The following is a 16,246-nucleotide window of genomic DNA, read 5'->3' as shown; positions in this document are numbered from 1 at the left end:
GTTCTTGCAGTACAATAATTCTCTAATCTCTTTCATCTGGAGAAGGAAGGACCCACTTATTGATCCAATTTGTTTCAGATTATTGTCCCACATTCTTTCTCTTTCTTATACAGATTCCATTAACTCAAGTCTGGGGCTCCTCTGTTACATGGTCTGCAGCATGCTTGCAGATCTTTGTGCTCAGCTGTCACCACTGTCATTGAAGTGCCTGAAGAATTCCTCCTACCTAAATCAAATCCCGCGTAATCTGTCAACCACTTTCAACAATACTCTTCTTGACATCCTGTCTTTGCTTGGTTCAATGACTTCTACATGCTTCCCTTCCCATTCTGTCATCTTATGAGCAGACACACTAGAGGTTCTCCATCCTTGATTTTTGAGGGGTGCCACTGCAACTTCACCCTTTCCCCCTTTCTTCTCTATTGCTTATCACTGGTTAATATTATTCCAATAAAACTACTATTTTCTTAGTCCTTAATTCAGATTTGGTTTCTTCCAAATAAAGCCCCCCTTGCTGTCTAGCCACATGCTGAGTTTAATCTGAATCCCAGTTTCTTCTAGCTTCTCCCTTGTGCGCTGGACACCTTTTACTCTGCCTGCCCCTCAGCGAGGATTTGCACCTTTGATTCTGATCACTCCCGTCCCTCCCACAGTGGCTGTCTTGACAACCTACGCAGAGCCTAGACCCTTCTGTATAACCTCTGGATAACTACCCACACCCTTGCAAGCATGCAAACCTGTTAGCTTGCTCCCCACATACGCAAATGCAGTGCAGCATCTCCAGGTCTTTCAGCAAGATCTCACCAAATTCCAGTGCGAAGGTAACCCCTTCTGCACCCCTTCCCTTCTTTCCGTTGAGTTTCTAAGGTGCTCCGCAGCCAGACCTGCCGCGACCTGTTGCCTCTAGGCGGGCTCAGATACGCTCCGACCCGGCCGGCAGCCTCACTTCCCCACCGCCCTTCCTGCCCGGGAGACCCATCCTGCCCTCAAACCGGCACCACCCCCCGAGCCAAGCCGCCCTCTCCGCGACAGCTCCGGGGCCCGCCGGGAGCCTGGAGCTGGGGTCCGGGCAAGGGCTCGGGCTGGGGCGGGGAGCAGCGCGGCAAGACCGGGGGCGGGCCGCGCCGGGCGGAGCGGAGCGGCGCGGCGCGGCCCTGGCTGCGGCCCAGCTTCCTCCGTCGCTTCCTGCCGCCGCGCTCGCCTGCCTGCAGCCCGCCCGCCGCTCCGTGAGTGCAGGGCCTTCGGGGCGGGGAAGGGGAAGGGCGCCAGCCCAGCTCGGGGGAAGCCGTGTCCGCCGCGGGCTCCTCCTTGCGGAGCCGGGGTCGCGGAGCCTCGGCGCTAACCCGCGGCTGCTGCGGTTTGGAGAGCCGGGCCGTGCCGCGCCGCCCCACCATGGCGGCGGCCGGGCTGACGGCCTGCGGATCCGAGTCCCCAGGGCGCCGCGCAGGTGCAGCCGGCCGGGGCGCGGAAGGGGAGAGGATGGCGCGCGACGCTGGTGACGGGCTGCGGGAGGGCGGGCAGGGTCATTGCCTCGCCGTGGCCCCGGGCCGGGCAGGTCGCCCTTCCCGGTACCGAGAAGCGCTTCTCTCTACGTGTTCCGGTCTGATGGCCAACTACGGCTCGCGTGGGCTCGTTTTGGGTAGCTGGCTGCGAGCTGCTGGTGCTGACCGTTCGCTGTCGGTCTGAAATAGGCTAACCCTACTGTGACATGAAAACAGCAGCACCGGGCTGTCTCCATGACTCGCAATAGGCATCTCGGCCTGTTCAGTTAGAGTTGGTAGCATCGGGCTTAAACATATGCTCTGTTCACTTTGCATTAGGCCAGTTAGCAAGTGAATGCAATTGTAAAATGGTCTTGTGGCTCTGTGTCATGAGGCTGGCGTGATCATTTCTGCCCTGCTCTGACAGCGTGGCATATGCCGGCCTGGTGATGCCACTGCCCGGCCTGTTGCCACAGCTGCGTGGAGCTCTCCACACCAAGTGTTTTTGCAGGCATTGCGTGTGGCCACAGTGCCCATGCTCCACTACCTGAAGTCTGGTTTTCAGCTAATGCAGACTGGTATGTGCCTGGTGGTTAGATGACAGCGTGGTGACAGTCCTCTTGATCAACCAGAGAGATGGTATTTTAGATCCATAACTGCAACTCTGCATGTTGTATTTGCATTAATGTTTTGATTCTATGGATTTTGTTTTTAGGACTTCATTCTGCCATTTGCTGTTCATGTCCCTTAGTTTAGAACTTCATCATGCTCTTGCTGTAGAATGTTGCTACTCACGTAGTTAAACAGGATATGCACAGCAGTGTATTGAATGCGGATGCAGAAGAATAAAGTAAGATACCAAGAATGCAGAAGCAGACGGTAATAAATCCAGGTGTAGACTGTGTTCTTGTTGCGTGTTGTCTTTAGCTACAGGTATTTCCAATTCCATTAAATAATCCTCTTACACAAGCACGTAAAGCAGAGTTGTGTTCAGAGGATTCTTTCTGCTCTTATTTTCTTTTCTCATTAGCTTTCTAAATGGAAGTATAGTAGTGGCAGATTGGTAGCAGAATATGCCTTTGTGAAACTGCACTGCAGTTTACTACAGTTGTAGATGTTCTGTCACATTTTTTCGTGAAATATTGAAGAATGGGTGCTCTGTAGTTTTGTTCCTGCGAGATTCACAGAAATGCAGCTGGCATCTTACGGGTTCTGCTGTGAGCATCAATCGTGGATCAAGGACAAGTTGTTCCACTTTACACATGTCATCAAAGGAAACTGGGGCAGTTTGTGTGGAGGAAGAAGTTGCAATGAAATTTTTTGCTCTCAGTGGCAAGACTTTGACTTTCAAAGAACTCAAACCAGTTTTCCATAGTTCTTTACCATTCTATGTTTTACTTCAGTTCACTCCCACAGCACCCTTCCAGAGTAAATGGGAAGTTAGGTGGAGCGGTTGTCTTCCTTCATCTGCTCTGACTCAGCCTTTTAGGCATGGGTACAAAGTGAGTCTCAGCTTAACGTATTGTTTTGTGTGGGCTTCAGCCTGCTATTTCACGCATTGTGTTGCATCCCCAGTTCCGTTTGTTTTTTTTCAGGCTTCACAGAATTAGCATTTCTCTGAAGTTCATCCTTTGCTGATGTTGCCCTTCATGTTCTCTTAGTGACATGTCAGATCACTTTTTTTCTCTAGGTTTTGTCCACATAGTTATCCTGCCAAGATTTCAGTGGTTACTTTCCAGCTGTTTCAGTTGTTACGCCCTCAGATTTTCTGTGGTGATGGCACTGTTACACTGGTGTTCGTATCACCAATGTGCATAGTCTGTTAGCTTGGTTAGTACTTGGATGGGAGACTGCCTGGGAATGCTGGGTGCTGTGGGCTTTATACGGGGCATGCCATGCTGTGGTATGGAATACCCCTTTGGCTAGTGTGGATCAGATGTCCTGTCTGTGCTCCCTCTCGGCTTCTTGTGTCCCTCCTCACTGGCAGAGCATGGGAGACTGAAAAGTCCTTGATCAGAGTAAGCATTACTTGGCAACAAAAACATCGGTGTGTTATCAGCATTGTCCTCAGACTAAAGCTGAAAACACAGCACTGCACCAGCTACTAAAAATGAGAAAAATGACTGTTACAGCTGTAACACAGAGGGTCATCTGCCTACCTTTCCACATAACAAAGTTTTCACTTGTGGGCTAACATCATTAGTTAAAAGCCATGGCTCTTTTTATGGTACTTTAACAGTGTTCAGCTTTTTAAAGCGTGAATTTGTGGAAAATCCATGTTAGACATGAATGCATCTATCAAATGTTTTTCCCCTCTTGGTGTGTTCATATTTATTTATTTTTTAATACATTTAAGGTGGGATAGAGAACATAACAGAAGTTTCAGTTTGCTTTATGAGGTTGGATATTGACAGATATCCCGGAAATTTTTCTGTCAGACCTGTGCTGTAAGATGCTAGCAAAAATATGTCATGAAAATACTACTCCTTTTACCCACTCAATCCTTCATTTAGTCATAAACCCAGTTACAGGGTCTCTTCATTCTTGTTTCTGGACACATCTGGTTTCTATTCATCTTTAGAAGTAGTTTTTCTGTGGCAAGTGGGTTTTAGGAGGAAATCTGAGGGGGATTGTTCAGGATGCAAACATGAATGTCATCAGACCATGTTTAGCATGGTCAGCTGGATAAAAAAGATTAATAAAATTGAGAAATGCAAGATTTTTACTGTCACTTGGAAAGTTGCATCTAGTGGTCTGACGGCTCCATCTCATTCCTTGTGCAAAAAGTGCATCAGTGTCTCACCCTTTTAGGACTGTAACATAATGTCAGGGTTAGCGTTTGAGCTCCAGTGACAGTGTAGGATGTGTGATGTGCCTTTGGGGTAGGAAATCTTGGAGAAGACACTTTCAGAATCTCAGATGACATTTTCCAGGGGAAGAAGTGTTGCTGCCACTACCAGTCAGCAGTTCTGGTCCTTTTACTGCTGCAGCAGGCAACGGGGGCTTGTTTGCCGCAAAGGTTTTGGTGGCTGTCAGAGCGCTGAGCTGCCTGGTCCACTGATGGGTGACACTGCCCAGTTGCTAACGGTGATGGACACAGTTCTTGCTCTGATTGGGTGACATTTGATCTAGCAGCAAGCAAGCCAAAATGCCACAGGTAACGCTTCGAACAGACATCCAAAATAGATCAACTTGCAGCTTACATCAAAACATGTAGCAGTTCTGCTGAGGATCTGTCATTACTGACCTGTACAAGGCTCTTTTTTCTATAGCCTGACAGTTACGTGGGAGTTCATAAAGGCCCTTCACAGATGCACTACGGAGCATCTTGGCATTTGGATTTAACTGCACATCTGTGCTGTTCCTCAGCCCCTTTGGCCAGGATGCTGTTGACAAATGGACAGTTCTGTTGAGTTAAGTGAAATGGCTGATTTTTCACTCCATGCCTTTTCATTACGATGCAGTTGCTTTTCTTTTCTTTTTTTTTTTTTTTTTTTGCATTAGCAACCTAAAATGGTATCATTTTAACATGAAAGTTTTACTACAAGTGGTGAGGCAGCTGGAATTTAGGGTGTCTCAGATGAATTGAGGGACTGAGGTAAATGTCTTTGCCCCAGCTTCTTTGAATTCAGGTGCTCACTGATGAAATAATTAACAACGCTGGTTTCACAGCTAACTGGCAGTCCTACTGTAAAATATTACCCCTATCCAAAATAGTACCTGGAGACTATCTGTAGACAAACTTGGCTATATTTCATAGGGTAAGTTGCTTAGATGAGTTGGTGGTTGTTGCACCATTTTTATCTTGTTTGCATTCCAGTAATGAAATTGTAATCCTCCCAGTTAATCAAGGATCAGGTAGGTTGTGATAGGTATTAAACACATAATAAGAATAAAAATGTGGCACTTGCCTGAAATGGCTGGCACCACCATAAGGGGAGAGAACATGATCTTGGCAGATAGAACCAGTGATATGGTAGCAGTCAGCATGGCAAGTTATTTGTTTAACATACTGATGATCTGATTCAAGTTTCTTCTATGTATCATAGTGAAGGTACAACACTGGAAAACTCACTAAGGTGGCACATTTGAAACTGTAGCAAGTGAGCTGTAGACATTGTAGGAGGAGGGACTCAAGCTCTAAGTCAGGAGTGCAAGATGGTAAGATGGTAATAGATTTTGGGGAGTCTAGTCAGTGAAGACATAGTTTGCTTGTACATCTATCTGTCCTCAAACAGAAAAGTGAATTGTAGTTCACAATAACTTTATATCCTTTATTGGTCCTAGCTCTACTGAGTTCCAGCAAAAGATAAAATTATAAAAAAAATAACAAGTACTTATTTTAGGAATTGCATCCAGCTCTTTTTAGTTTCTGAATATGTATTTTATGAAGAAGGTGCATTTCTAAAGATAAACATATTAACATTGTTAAATATAGCCTATTTTAGGCATAGTTAACATTTAAAACAGTCTAGGCATACCTTAGATTTAACATAATGAATTTAGCATGTTTTTTTTTGGCATTTTGTCAGATTTGAAGCTCTTTAAATTCTGTAGGCAGATCATTCTGTTGCTTTTGAAGTGGTTTATTCTTTCTACAAAGGTGGAAATGAGCAGTTGTAGTGAGGAGCTTTTGATCTTAATCAGCTATTTGTAGGCAGACTGGCATTAGGAGTCTTTTAAGAAGTAAAAAGCAAAGGGAGAATTTCAGGTGATGATGATTACACTTCAAACTGAGCTCAAAGAATCTGAGTTTGGCAAGAACTTGTTCTTAGTTTTGTATGAAATGAGTGTTTAAAAGGAAGAGATCTATCTCTTTCTATTTTTAACTTTTTCCCATGAAACTGCATAATTTCTAATTAAGATTTTTACTGTCTGCAAAAAGAGATCAGGATGGAGCTAACGTACCCTCTGAACTCAGCTTTTTCTACCCCCAAAATCAGTGTTTTCTGTTTGTCTGATTCATTAGTCAAGTGTCATTTGCACTATGACTTAATTTTTTGTATACAAAATAAAAACATTCCTGTATTTGTTTTTCCAACACAAAAAAGAAACTTCCAGGCAAGGAAGTCATGGAGACTTCTTTTCTTACAGGGGAAGAGGGAGAGTCAGTCTCCTAGGCCACTCCACAGTTGACAGCTGTAGTCACAAATTCGTCATTGAACATATTAAAAAAATAGGAGAATGGGTTGGAAAGAGGCAAATCATAGGATTATTCCCACAGTTTTGAATCTTCAATGTATCAAGTTAATTTTGTGTAAATAGTTAATTTTTCTTCTGCCTGCTTGTTGTGAATGACTTATACCTATAGTCAACAGAAACCTACAGAATTTTTCTCTTGCTTTTTTGTTAGCTGTATTTTATGCTTTATTTCATTTATGTTTGTTCAAGGGTTTAATGCCAATAAAATCTTTTATTTCCTGTAAACTGAAATATTTCTGAGAAGTAGTTTCTGTAGCACCTTAGGTTTCTTCCTTATTTATTTCAATTAAGTGTGATAATCAAATTCCTAGTGTAAACATTTTGATTTTGAAATGTTGATCATGTTTTTAATTGTTAAATGAGATTTTTTCTTTGTAATGTTTTCCACCCCGAAATACATTGGAAAAGGGCAGATAGCGCTGCATATATACTGTGCTGCTTGCATTGTAGATGCATGCTGAGAAGCTAGCTGCTCTTACCCTTCCATCCCACTTACATGGTTTTCAAAATTGGGCACAGACCCTGGCTGGCTATGTCCTTGACATGCTGTGGCTTTTCCAAGTGCACACAGGTCAGTAAACATTGTCTGATGGATGCCTGTCTATATGTATGTTCAGGAAAACTAATTTATCTAACGGTCCATGTTATCATTTGTTCTGCCTGCTCTTGCTGAAAGAAGACTGAAAGTGTTTGGGTTGCTCGGTGGGTTCCCAAACCTGCAGTGTGAGTGCTGGCTTCTTATGCCAGTGTTCATTTCTAATTCCATGTTCATTATATTGGGCTAGAAATGCCACATTTTCAGTTGTTGCGGGTACCTGCTGACACTGTCCTTTCCATGTGTCCTGAAGGACCCTGGAGAGTGGGTTGAGTGGTGGGTTGCGTGTGCCCAGATCCAGATTGTATCACCTGTCCTATGTGCCACAGGGTTTCATAGGTGGAAAAGCTTGCTTGTATTTCAGCTAATTTAGTCCATAATCGTTCTTTCCTTAAGTTATCTGAGCTCTCAACATGACTTCCGTTGGGTGAAGTCTGTGGTTTGGACAGTCTTATGTAATCTGTCCAAAGAGATAAAAATTGTTATGCTGAAATTAACCTGTAGATTGTTTGTGTCAGTGTTGAGTAAGCTAAACACAACTGCGTTCCTTTAGGGAGGACATTTTTGCTGCCTTTGCTATTGACTCTTTACATAATTTAGTGTCAAATCATGGCTTTTCTAACAGCAGATGTATATCTGCCTTACTGTTTAGTGAATGTCTCAATGACAGGTGATGATGGCTACTTTCACATAAAGCTTGTGTATCTGTGATAAGGTGTCAATATAGAAACAGTTGAAGTTTGGGTCGGAAGCACTTTTTTGTGTTCTAAGAAGGCTGTTGATGTACATTAGACATGCTAACGTTTGTTGACTATAAATAGTCAAGGGCTGGAATATTGACATTTTCCTTACTATATGGACGCAAATTGCAAACCTACAAAAAGAGCAAAGCTGAATTCACTGTCATTGTTTACTTGCATGTGTAAATGCTGGAAGCTTTATACCCTTAAGTACAGGAGATCGTGAAATCTGTAATTTAAGAGGACCATGCTGTTTAATATAGTATAAACTGACTGCTATGTAAATGTAGCATTCTGCAAAAAAAATGGAGTGCGTTTTGAAAGGTTGAGGAGACATGAAGCCATTAAGCAAAGAGTAAAGGTTTATTTCATACTCTACAGAAATTTGACTTGTCCAGAATAAATCTCTACCTGTTTGTGCAAAAAACCTCTAGCACTACCAGTATGTGTGACAGATGCAGAGACGTCTGTCAAGATGTGTAGGAACCTGGAACAGGAGCATTGAGGTATGGTTGCCTGCTGTGCTTCACTGAATTCTGTTCAAATACCAGCAATGATGGTGCTCTAATGTACATATTGTCAACTGTTCTGCTGATTGGCTTAATGGATAAGAGAGGGAACAGTGAGTTCAATATACAGGTCAATTCCCCTGTCTCTCAAACCTTCAGTAGTACAAAGGTCTAAATGCATATACAGAGATTTAAAACCTTAGACAGACAAACTTTCTAAACTTTGGCAATCATCTACGTGATCTGTAGCAAGAATATATCTTTTGCTATTCCCAAGTATAGAACTGGGGCTGTTCAGCCTGGAGAAGAGAGGGCTCTGGGGAGAGTTTATAGTAGCCTTCCAGTACCTGAATGATGCCTACCAGAAAGCTGGAGAGGGATTTTTTACAAGGGTATGTACTGATAGAACAAGGGGGGGTAGCTTTAAACTGAAAGAGGGTACATTTAGATTGGACATGAGGAAGAAGTTCTTTACTGTGAGGGTGGTGAGACAGTGGCACAGGGTGCCCAGAGAAACTGTGACTGCCCCATTCCTGGCAGTGTTCAGATCAGGTTGGACACAGGGGCTTGGAGCAAGCTGCTCTAGTGGAAGGTGTCCCAGCCCGTGGCAGGGGTTGGAGCTGGAGGAGCTTTAAGGACCGTTCCAGCCCAAACCATTTTGTGGTTCTACGATTCATTCTATGATTTTATGAATTTAGAGGTTTCCTATACGTAAATTTATTAGCACAGTTGAAAATGCTTGGTCGTGGTGGCTCAGGTGACATTAATCTGTTTGGGGTATACAAAAAGACATAGGTTTTTTTTTGATAACAGAATGGTCCACAGGTTTGCAGTGTATGAATATTTGGCTATATTTGATTCATATGCTTTGTATATGAAAACATAAATCTGTTTATGAGTCATATTATTAAAAGCCTGTAAACTAAGCCTCAGGAGCTGTTTGTGTGACACACAGCTAACATGCCTTTGGTAAATTCATATTTGGATTTTGATTAAATGAACAGTGTGCTGAAATCTGTGAAGACTGTTTTTTTAAATTTAGTGGCAAATACTTATCCTTTACTTCTGTTCCTCATAGGACTCCTTGATTAATGACCCTAATTTCCTATGAGAGACTTCATCTATATATATTCTCTGCTATTAAATGGGGGGGAGGGTGTGTGTGTCAGCTTGCACTCCAGTCTGTCCTCACTCATGAGATTTGGAAGACTTTTGTATGTATTAAATTGTTTGAAATTGCTCAAAAGTTTTTAGGTAATGTGGAAGGATAAATGGTGACTGAAGCCTTTCCAAAGAGAGATAAGGAAGAGAAGCTTTTCTTTTGATGCAGTTTTTTTGGTAGGGTATGGTTGGAGCTCTGTAGTACCTTACAATAACAAACATGAAGAAAATCTTGCTATCTCAAATATTTAATGCCATTGCCTGGAAGTGTGTCTCCTGTAGCTATAGATACAATTTATAATGTCATGTAGTGTAACAAACTGATCTTGCAGCATTCCTAAGAATTCATTCCTGGCACATTCATACTCCTTGTTACACAACAGCGGACATTAGTCAAAGCCTAAAACTGTATTCATGAGTTTTGAATGTGTGATTTGATTTCATGCCTTTAAACGCACTATATTTGATGAAGTGTTCAGACAGTAAAACAGCCTCTGTTTCTGTTTCCTAGTAAGTAACAGATGCGGGTGAAAGATCCATCAAGAGCCACCCCTGAGAAACCAAAGAGAAGCAAAAGGCCTAACAGGCCACAGGATGAGGACTCTTCAGATGATATTTCAGGTAAATGCACTATGTGATGTTTGGTCTTGAAGTTGAGGGCTAATAAGTGTGTTGACCAATGAAACCCACAAATCAGTGGTACCATGAGACACTTCTTTTTTGAATTTATAACAGAAATATCCCCAGTCAAGTGTTTATGACATGATCTGTTGTTACACTGCATGACTGCCCCGAAGGGGCAACTCTGGAAAATTGGTTGATCCCTGATGACAACCTCTTCAAAGCAGGAGAATGGTCCTTTCCCGTGTAGGGAAGGTCAAGCACATGTGGCAGGAGGCTGGTTGGCTGGATTGGAAGCTTCTAGCTGAGCTCATCGGCAAAAAGGAGGGGCAGAGAAGGTGAAAGCAGGTTTGGGCTGCCCTTTCAGGGGCCCCAGGTGTGCAGGGATGGGATTAGTTAAACCAGCCTCTGTTAGAGTTGAATCTGATGAGGGTGAAGAGTAAGGTGGGCTTGTATGGATACTGTGACAGTAAAATGAAGGCTAAGGCAAGTGCAAGCATGCTGCTTAAGGGGGCAGGGGACGTAGGGACAGGGGACATGGGCAAAGGCTAAGGAACAAAATCCTGCCTTTGTCTTCACATGTGAGCTCTGCACTCGGTGCTCCCTGGTCCCTGAGTCTAGTGGCAGACTCTGGGATTTAAGCATTTCCCATATTACAAGAAGATTGAGAACTCTTAAGTGAACTGGTCCATGGAAGCAGATGGGATGCATCTGATGATGCTAAGGGAAATGGGTGGTGTCACTGTGAAGCTACTCTCTGTCATCTTCATAACAACAAATTGAGAAGAGCAGGTGATAGCACTGGAGGATAGGTCTGCCTTTCAGAGCAGTCTAGACCGGCAGGAGAAATGGGTGGCAGAAACTTCTTGGAGTTCAACAGAGGCAAGTGGAGAGTTTGGCACCGGGGCCAAAATAACCACATGCAATTACAGGGTGTGAATCGGTGGCTTGAAAGTAGCTTTGCAGAAAAGGGCCTGGGGTTCCCAGTGCACGTGCTGAATAAAAGCAAGCAGTGTGGTTTGCGCCTGCTATATGCTGGACTAAATTAACTGGAATGCAGGGTGAGGTACCTGATTCTTTCTGTCTTCCCATCACTTGTGAGACTTCATCTGGAGTACTGTGTCCAGCTGGTGGGCTCTGTTACAAGAAAGATACTGACTTGTCAGAGTGGGTCCAGCAGTGGTTCACCTCCTCCATGTGGTTAAGGAGATTGAGAACATGGTGTGTGAAGAGAGGCTAAAGGAAATGGCTTTTTTGAGCCTAAGGTGTGAAAGTATAGTATCCTTCTTTGACTGCCTAATAGGCAGTTACAGAAAAGGCACAGCTGGACTCTTCCAGAAGGTCTACAGTGAAAGCACTAAATGTAACAGACAAAAGTTAGGGCGAGGAAAATTTGGCTAGGTATGAGAAAATTTATTTTCTTTTCACCCTGAGGATGTTCAGACAGAAAACTGATTTTCTAGTGAGTTGGTGAAACGTCTGTTCTTGAAGATGTTAAACTCACAGCTGAAGAAAACCATCAGCAACCATATCTAAATTTGTATTTGGTCTTGCTTATATGAGGGTTTAAACAAGATGGCCTTTAGAGCTTCCATCAAACCTATGTTATTGTGTAATATTACAGTGGAATTTGTGCAAAAAATATGACAGAGAAGAATGGTGGTTGATAATGAATGTGCAGAATGGACAGTTGTAATAGGCATGCACAGGTATTTGAAAATCTTTCTTTATAGATTGAAAAGGAGGTCAACTGCCTATGTTGTTACATGCAAAAATAGATTTATGCAGTATTTTATTGCTCACAGAGAAAAAAAAGCCAAACAAAAAGAAGGGAAATGAATTTTGTACAGAAGTAATCCTTGTACTTTTGTACAAAGTAGTTTATCTCTTTTTAAGAGGTGGCTTTTATTGACTTAAAAAGGATTTTCATTATCGAAAGACTGAAATAGATTCTTCATAAAATTCAGTATATGGGGAGCAGCATGGATTATTTTTCCCCTTTTAGTTCTTTGCTATTTTTTTCCAAATGCTAAATCCATTAAAGATTCTGCTCTTCTAGTGTACACGTGTTCCCCTTCATAGCTGTTATTTTTAATGGATGAAAGCAAGTATGTGTTGTTTTCTCTAGGCTTAACCTGCCAGCATGTGAGCCAAGCAGTAGATGTGCATCATGTTAAGAGGGCGGTAGCTCAGAGTGTCTGGTCAATATGTGCAGAATGTCTGAAGGAGAGACGGATGAGTGATGGTGAACCTGTGGCACCTTCAGACATATGGCTGTGTCTCAAATGTGGCTCTCAGGTAAGCGTATGCTGTAAATTTATGGAGGTGGATTGGCCCTGATTTCCTAAAGGATATGACTGGTATGGATCCTTGTCTCTCGAGCATCTCATTGCCTTCAGTGAAACAGTGTGACATAAATGCTTTCTTCAGCTTCAGTGGAGTGGAATGTAGCCTTAGGTTGATCGTGTCTTGTTTGCAGCAGTGTTCTTGTTTACCTTTGGATCCCACAAATACAAATGAATGAAAAACCATGTAAATATGTATATTGCTGAATCAACTTATATTGTGGACACTCAGTTGCTAGATTTGACTGAAACTAGGGAGAAAGGACTGTGCCGAAGTGACAGTTCTGCTTTTTGTGAGAGCTAGCCATTAGACTGGATCAGTTATAGTGTCAGATCGTGGCCTCAAGAGTTTATAACAGCAGATCCTGACCTCAAAGGCTTGCACAGGTTTCTGCCTTCTGAGTGAAGTAAAAATACAGAAAAAAAATCAATTTACCAGAAGTATCATGCTTCGTTTAGCTAACAGTTGCCTGAATGAAGCATTTCACAATTTTCTTAAACTTTCAGTAGATTTTGCCATAGTAAGGACAGAAGCTGCTCCCGGTATTATCTGAACAGATTTAATTTTGGAAAGGACTGTGCTATTTGCAGGCTTCAGAAGGTAGCTAACTGAATCTGAGGAGAACCCATATATTTTGTCTCTGAAAATTTGTAGTTGAGGGCTTTGAAAAGGAATTAACTCTATGCATTTTCATGTATACTAACGTATTCTCCAAAAATCATGCCTCATTCAGAGACCAGTCCTGACTCTTCTAAATCCCATTGTGTAGATACTTGAAAAATTGTAAATGTTTTCTTTTGAAGTTGCTGTATATAAATGGTGTGTTGTGAGTGGCTTTTTAGTGCAAACAACAAAAAAAAAGTTAATATCTTTATAATACTGGATTATAAAGAATGTTAAACCCTCTCAATCCGTGGGAATGCTGAATGAGTATTTAGGGCACTACAGTTTTCTGCCTCATTTTGAAAAGCAAAGTTTTGGTAGTTTATTTACTAATAATACAGTCTTTTCCTACTTCCCTTTTTTAGTCCTTACTGTGCTGGTGTTTCTGTTTTTAGGGTTGTAGTAAGAACTCTGAAGGCCAGCATTCTCTCAAACACTTCCAAACAGCACGCACAGAACCTCATTGCATTGTTATCAACCTCAGCACATGGATCATATGGTAAGAATGAGTACACAGATGTTCGTATATGCTTATATATAAGGACTAAAAAGCATAACTTGAAGCAGAGTCTTCTCATGAGAAAGAATGATTCTGACAGGTAAAATGAATATAAAGGAAAGGCATGCTTTCTGGAGAGAAAATTAGTGTCCTTAGGACTTTCAGAGGGGGCACAAATCAATACTAAGATAGAAGTTTGTGTCCATTATGTTCTGTAGTGAGTTGGCTAGTTATAGCAGTCTGTCCTTCCTGCTTGTTTCTATATGCTTATTTGCAAGACTATAAACTCAGCTTATTTAAATCTGTAAGTATCACACTGAATTGGGACTGATCTGTAGAAGAGCCTATAGGAGATGAGAGGATTCAGTTTGACTCCTCTTTTTAGTATGAAAAATTGAAACCTGGAGCTTAAGTAATTTGTGTGAAGTTTTTTGTGAGGTTTGTTAGAGGTGGGAGGTGTATCCAGTTATCCTAAATTTCAGTTTGTTTCTTCTCTTGTTTAGGTGTTACGAATGTGATGAAGAGCTGTCAACACATTGCAACAAAAAGGTTTTGGCTCAGATAGTTGACTTTCTTCAAAAACATGGTTCCAGGGCTGAACCAAGTAAGTTTACATGAATAGTTTTATGTGGAGAGATCTGTAAGTTGCTGCCTCTAAAAATCAGCATTTCAGATTTTTAGTCATGTTAAACGTACAACTGAAAAATTGGGTATGGTGTGAGTATAATGCAATTGGTAATTGCACAATTACTTGCACAAGTAATGCCTGTCAAAACATGCCATTTTTTTTCCCTGCAATGTGGTTATGTTTAAAAAATACTTTGGGCACTGTTTTTCCAAGTTTTGTCTTTAATGAGGAAAGTTTATTGTAAAGAAGTTATCTTAAATAAGATGCCATATAAATTAATGCACAAAAACTATATAGAAGCATAAAATGATTGTATTTTCCTAGTGTGGGTGTGTCACATCTTAAAATTTTTCTTATTTAAATTTGTTTTCCACAGTTAATTAAATTTGTTTAAGTGGATTTTCTTGTACTTTGTTGATGGATGTAATGCTTTGTGTTCACTTATGTTACTGGGTTTTAATTGCTAGAACAAGCAATTGCCAAGGGAGATAAATTTGTCAAGTGAAAGGGTAGTCAGGCATTGGAAGAGGATTCCCAGGGAAGTGGTGAAATCACTGTCCCTGGAAGTGTTCAAAAACCATGTAGATGCCCTTAGTGACATGGTTTAGTGGTAGACTTGGCAGTGCTGGGCTAATGCTTGGATCTGATGATCTGAACGGTTCCTTCCAATCTAGTTGAGTCTATGATTTTGTGACACTCTCCCCATGGCAGAGTATGGCTGTGCTGAGCAGTCTGGGTCCCGTTCTTGAGAGCTCTAGGAACGTTAGCCCAAATATGATTTGTTGGGTTTTAAGTGGCAAGGAAAAGAGGAAAAAGCTGTTTACCTGGCTTGGTCTGTTCCTCTGGGCCAGGCTTCTCGCTGGAAGAGGCTGGGAGACAGCTGTGTATTGATAAATACGGTATGTGTGGGTTGGGAATTCCCAGCCAGAGTTGTCATTCTGGTTTCACTTTGATAAATGTAACAGCAATGCATTTTCTGTTTTATGTCGAATACTTGGGCTGACACAGTTGGTACTTCCTCTAAATAAATGTAACTTAAGTAAGTTTTTTTTCCTTTTCTTTAAATTACACTGCCTTTAAGGATTTTTTAAAAATTAAATCAGAAATTGAAATGTAATTCATGTTATTGTACAAAACACAAAGAACACAAAGTATAACAGTGAAAATTAACTTTTCTATTAATAATTTATCATTTGGCTTTTTTTTAGTGTAGCATTTTATTTCATGTTACAATAATATTTGTAGTGTAACTGCCGTCCTTTAAATTCTTAGTTGACTTAGATTTTTAAATTTATTTTGTACATTCAGCCATTCAAAAAATAAACTAATTTTAAATAAATGTAAAATAACTTGTGAGTAATGTAAGACTGACAGTGAATAGTTCATATTTCTCACTTAAAAATCAGTCTTGTGCTTTATTCCATTGCTTTTCCATTTCTTCCGAAGAAAGCAGCCCAAGTGAAGACACTTAATTTTCATATAAGAATGTGACACTGTAGCAACAATTCATCTTCTGTCTGGATTTCTTTCTGTTGTAACAGCTGGTTGGCATGCGTCATTAAATTTCAAATAGCACGCTGTAGAAATTTCTGCAGAAATGCAGGATGAACATGGATCTGAGTAACGGGTGAGGACTGCTAGGGTTTTTTTGGTTCTCAAAAGTGCAGGAGTCATTGAAAGATAAAATAATCAGCTTAAACATGTAAGGGAGGGTTATATAGATTTCCTAATTAATGCATCTTGGAAAATAAACAAAAGCAAAATGCTTGTCATTTGGTACTAATGTGGTGGAATAGTGTGG

General features: G+C 41.5%; 1 protein-coding gene across 3 annotated transcripts in view; it reads left to right on the top strand.

The window, feature by feature from the left end:
- The first annotated feature begins 1,105 nt into the window (after positions 1 to 1,105).
- USP45 (ubiquitin specific peptidase 45) overlaps positions 1,106 to 16,246 on the top strand; it is a 49,859-nt gene continuing 34,718 nt past the window's right edge. Inside the window, exons 1-5 of one of the 3 annotated variants that reach the window (XM_062608462.1) lie at positions 1,106 to 1,226; positions 10,200 to 10,309; positions 12,438 to 12,607; positions 13,714 to 13,817; positions 14,321 to 14,421. In XM_062608462.1, coding sequence (XP_062464446.1) covers positions 10,210 to 10,309; positions 12,438 to 12,607; positions 13,714 to 13,817; positions 14,321 to 14,421 — 475 coding nt within the window. In that variant the 5' untranslated portion in view covers positions 1,106 to 1,226; positions 10,200 to 10,209. Of the gene's footprint in view, positions 1,227 to 1,253; positions 1,448 to 10,199; positions 10,310 to 12,437; positions 12,608 to 13,713; positions 13,818 to 14,320; positions 14,422 to 16,246 lie in introns of those variants that run through there. The other 2 variants (XM_062608465.1, XM_062608463.1) reach the window with 2 other exon arrangements.

This window comes from Pezoporus occidentalis, unplaced genomic scaffold, assembly GCF_034315485.1.
Source record: "Pezoporus occidentalis ecotype Australia unplaced genomic scaffold, CSIRO_AGI_Poc_V1 ctg13, whole genome shotgun sequence".
In the NCBI taxonomy this organism is placed as follows: Eukaryota; Metazoa; Chordata; class Aves; order Psittaciformes; family Psittacidae; genus Pezoporus; species Pezoporus occidentalis.
Note: the sequence above shows the minus strand (reverse complement) of the source record. Positions and strands in the feature narration are given on the sequence as shown.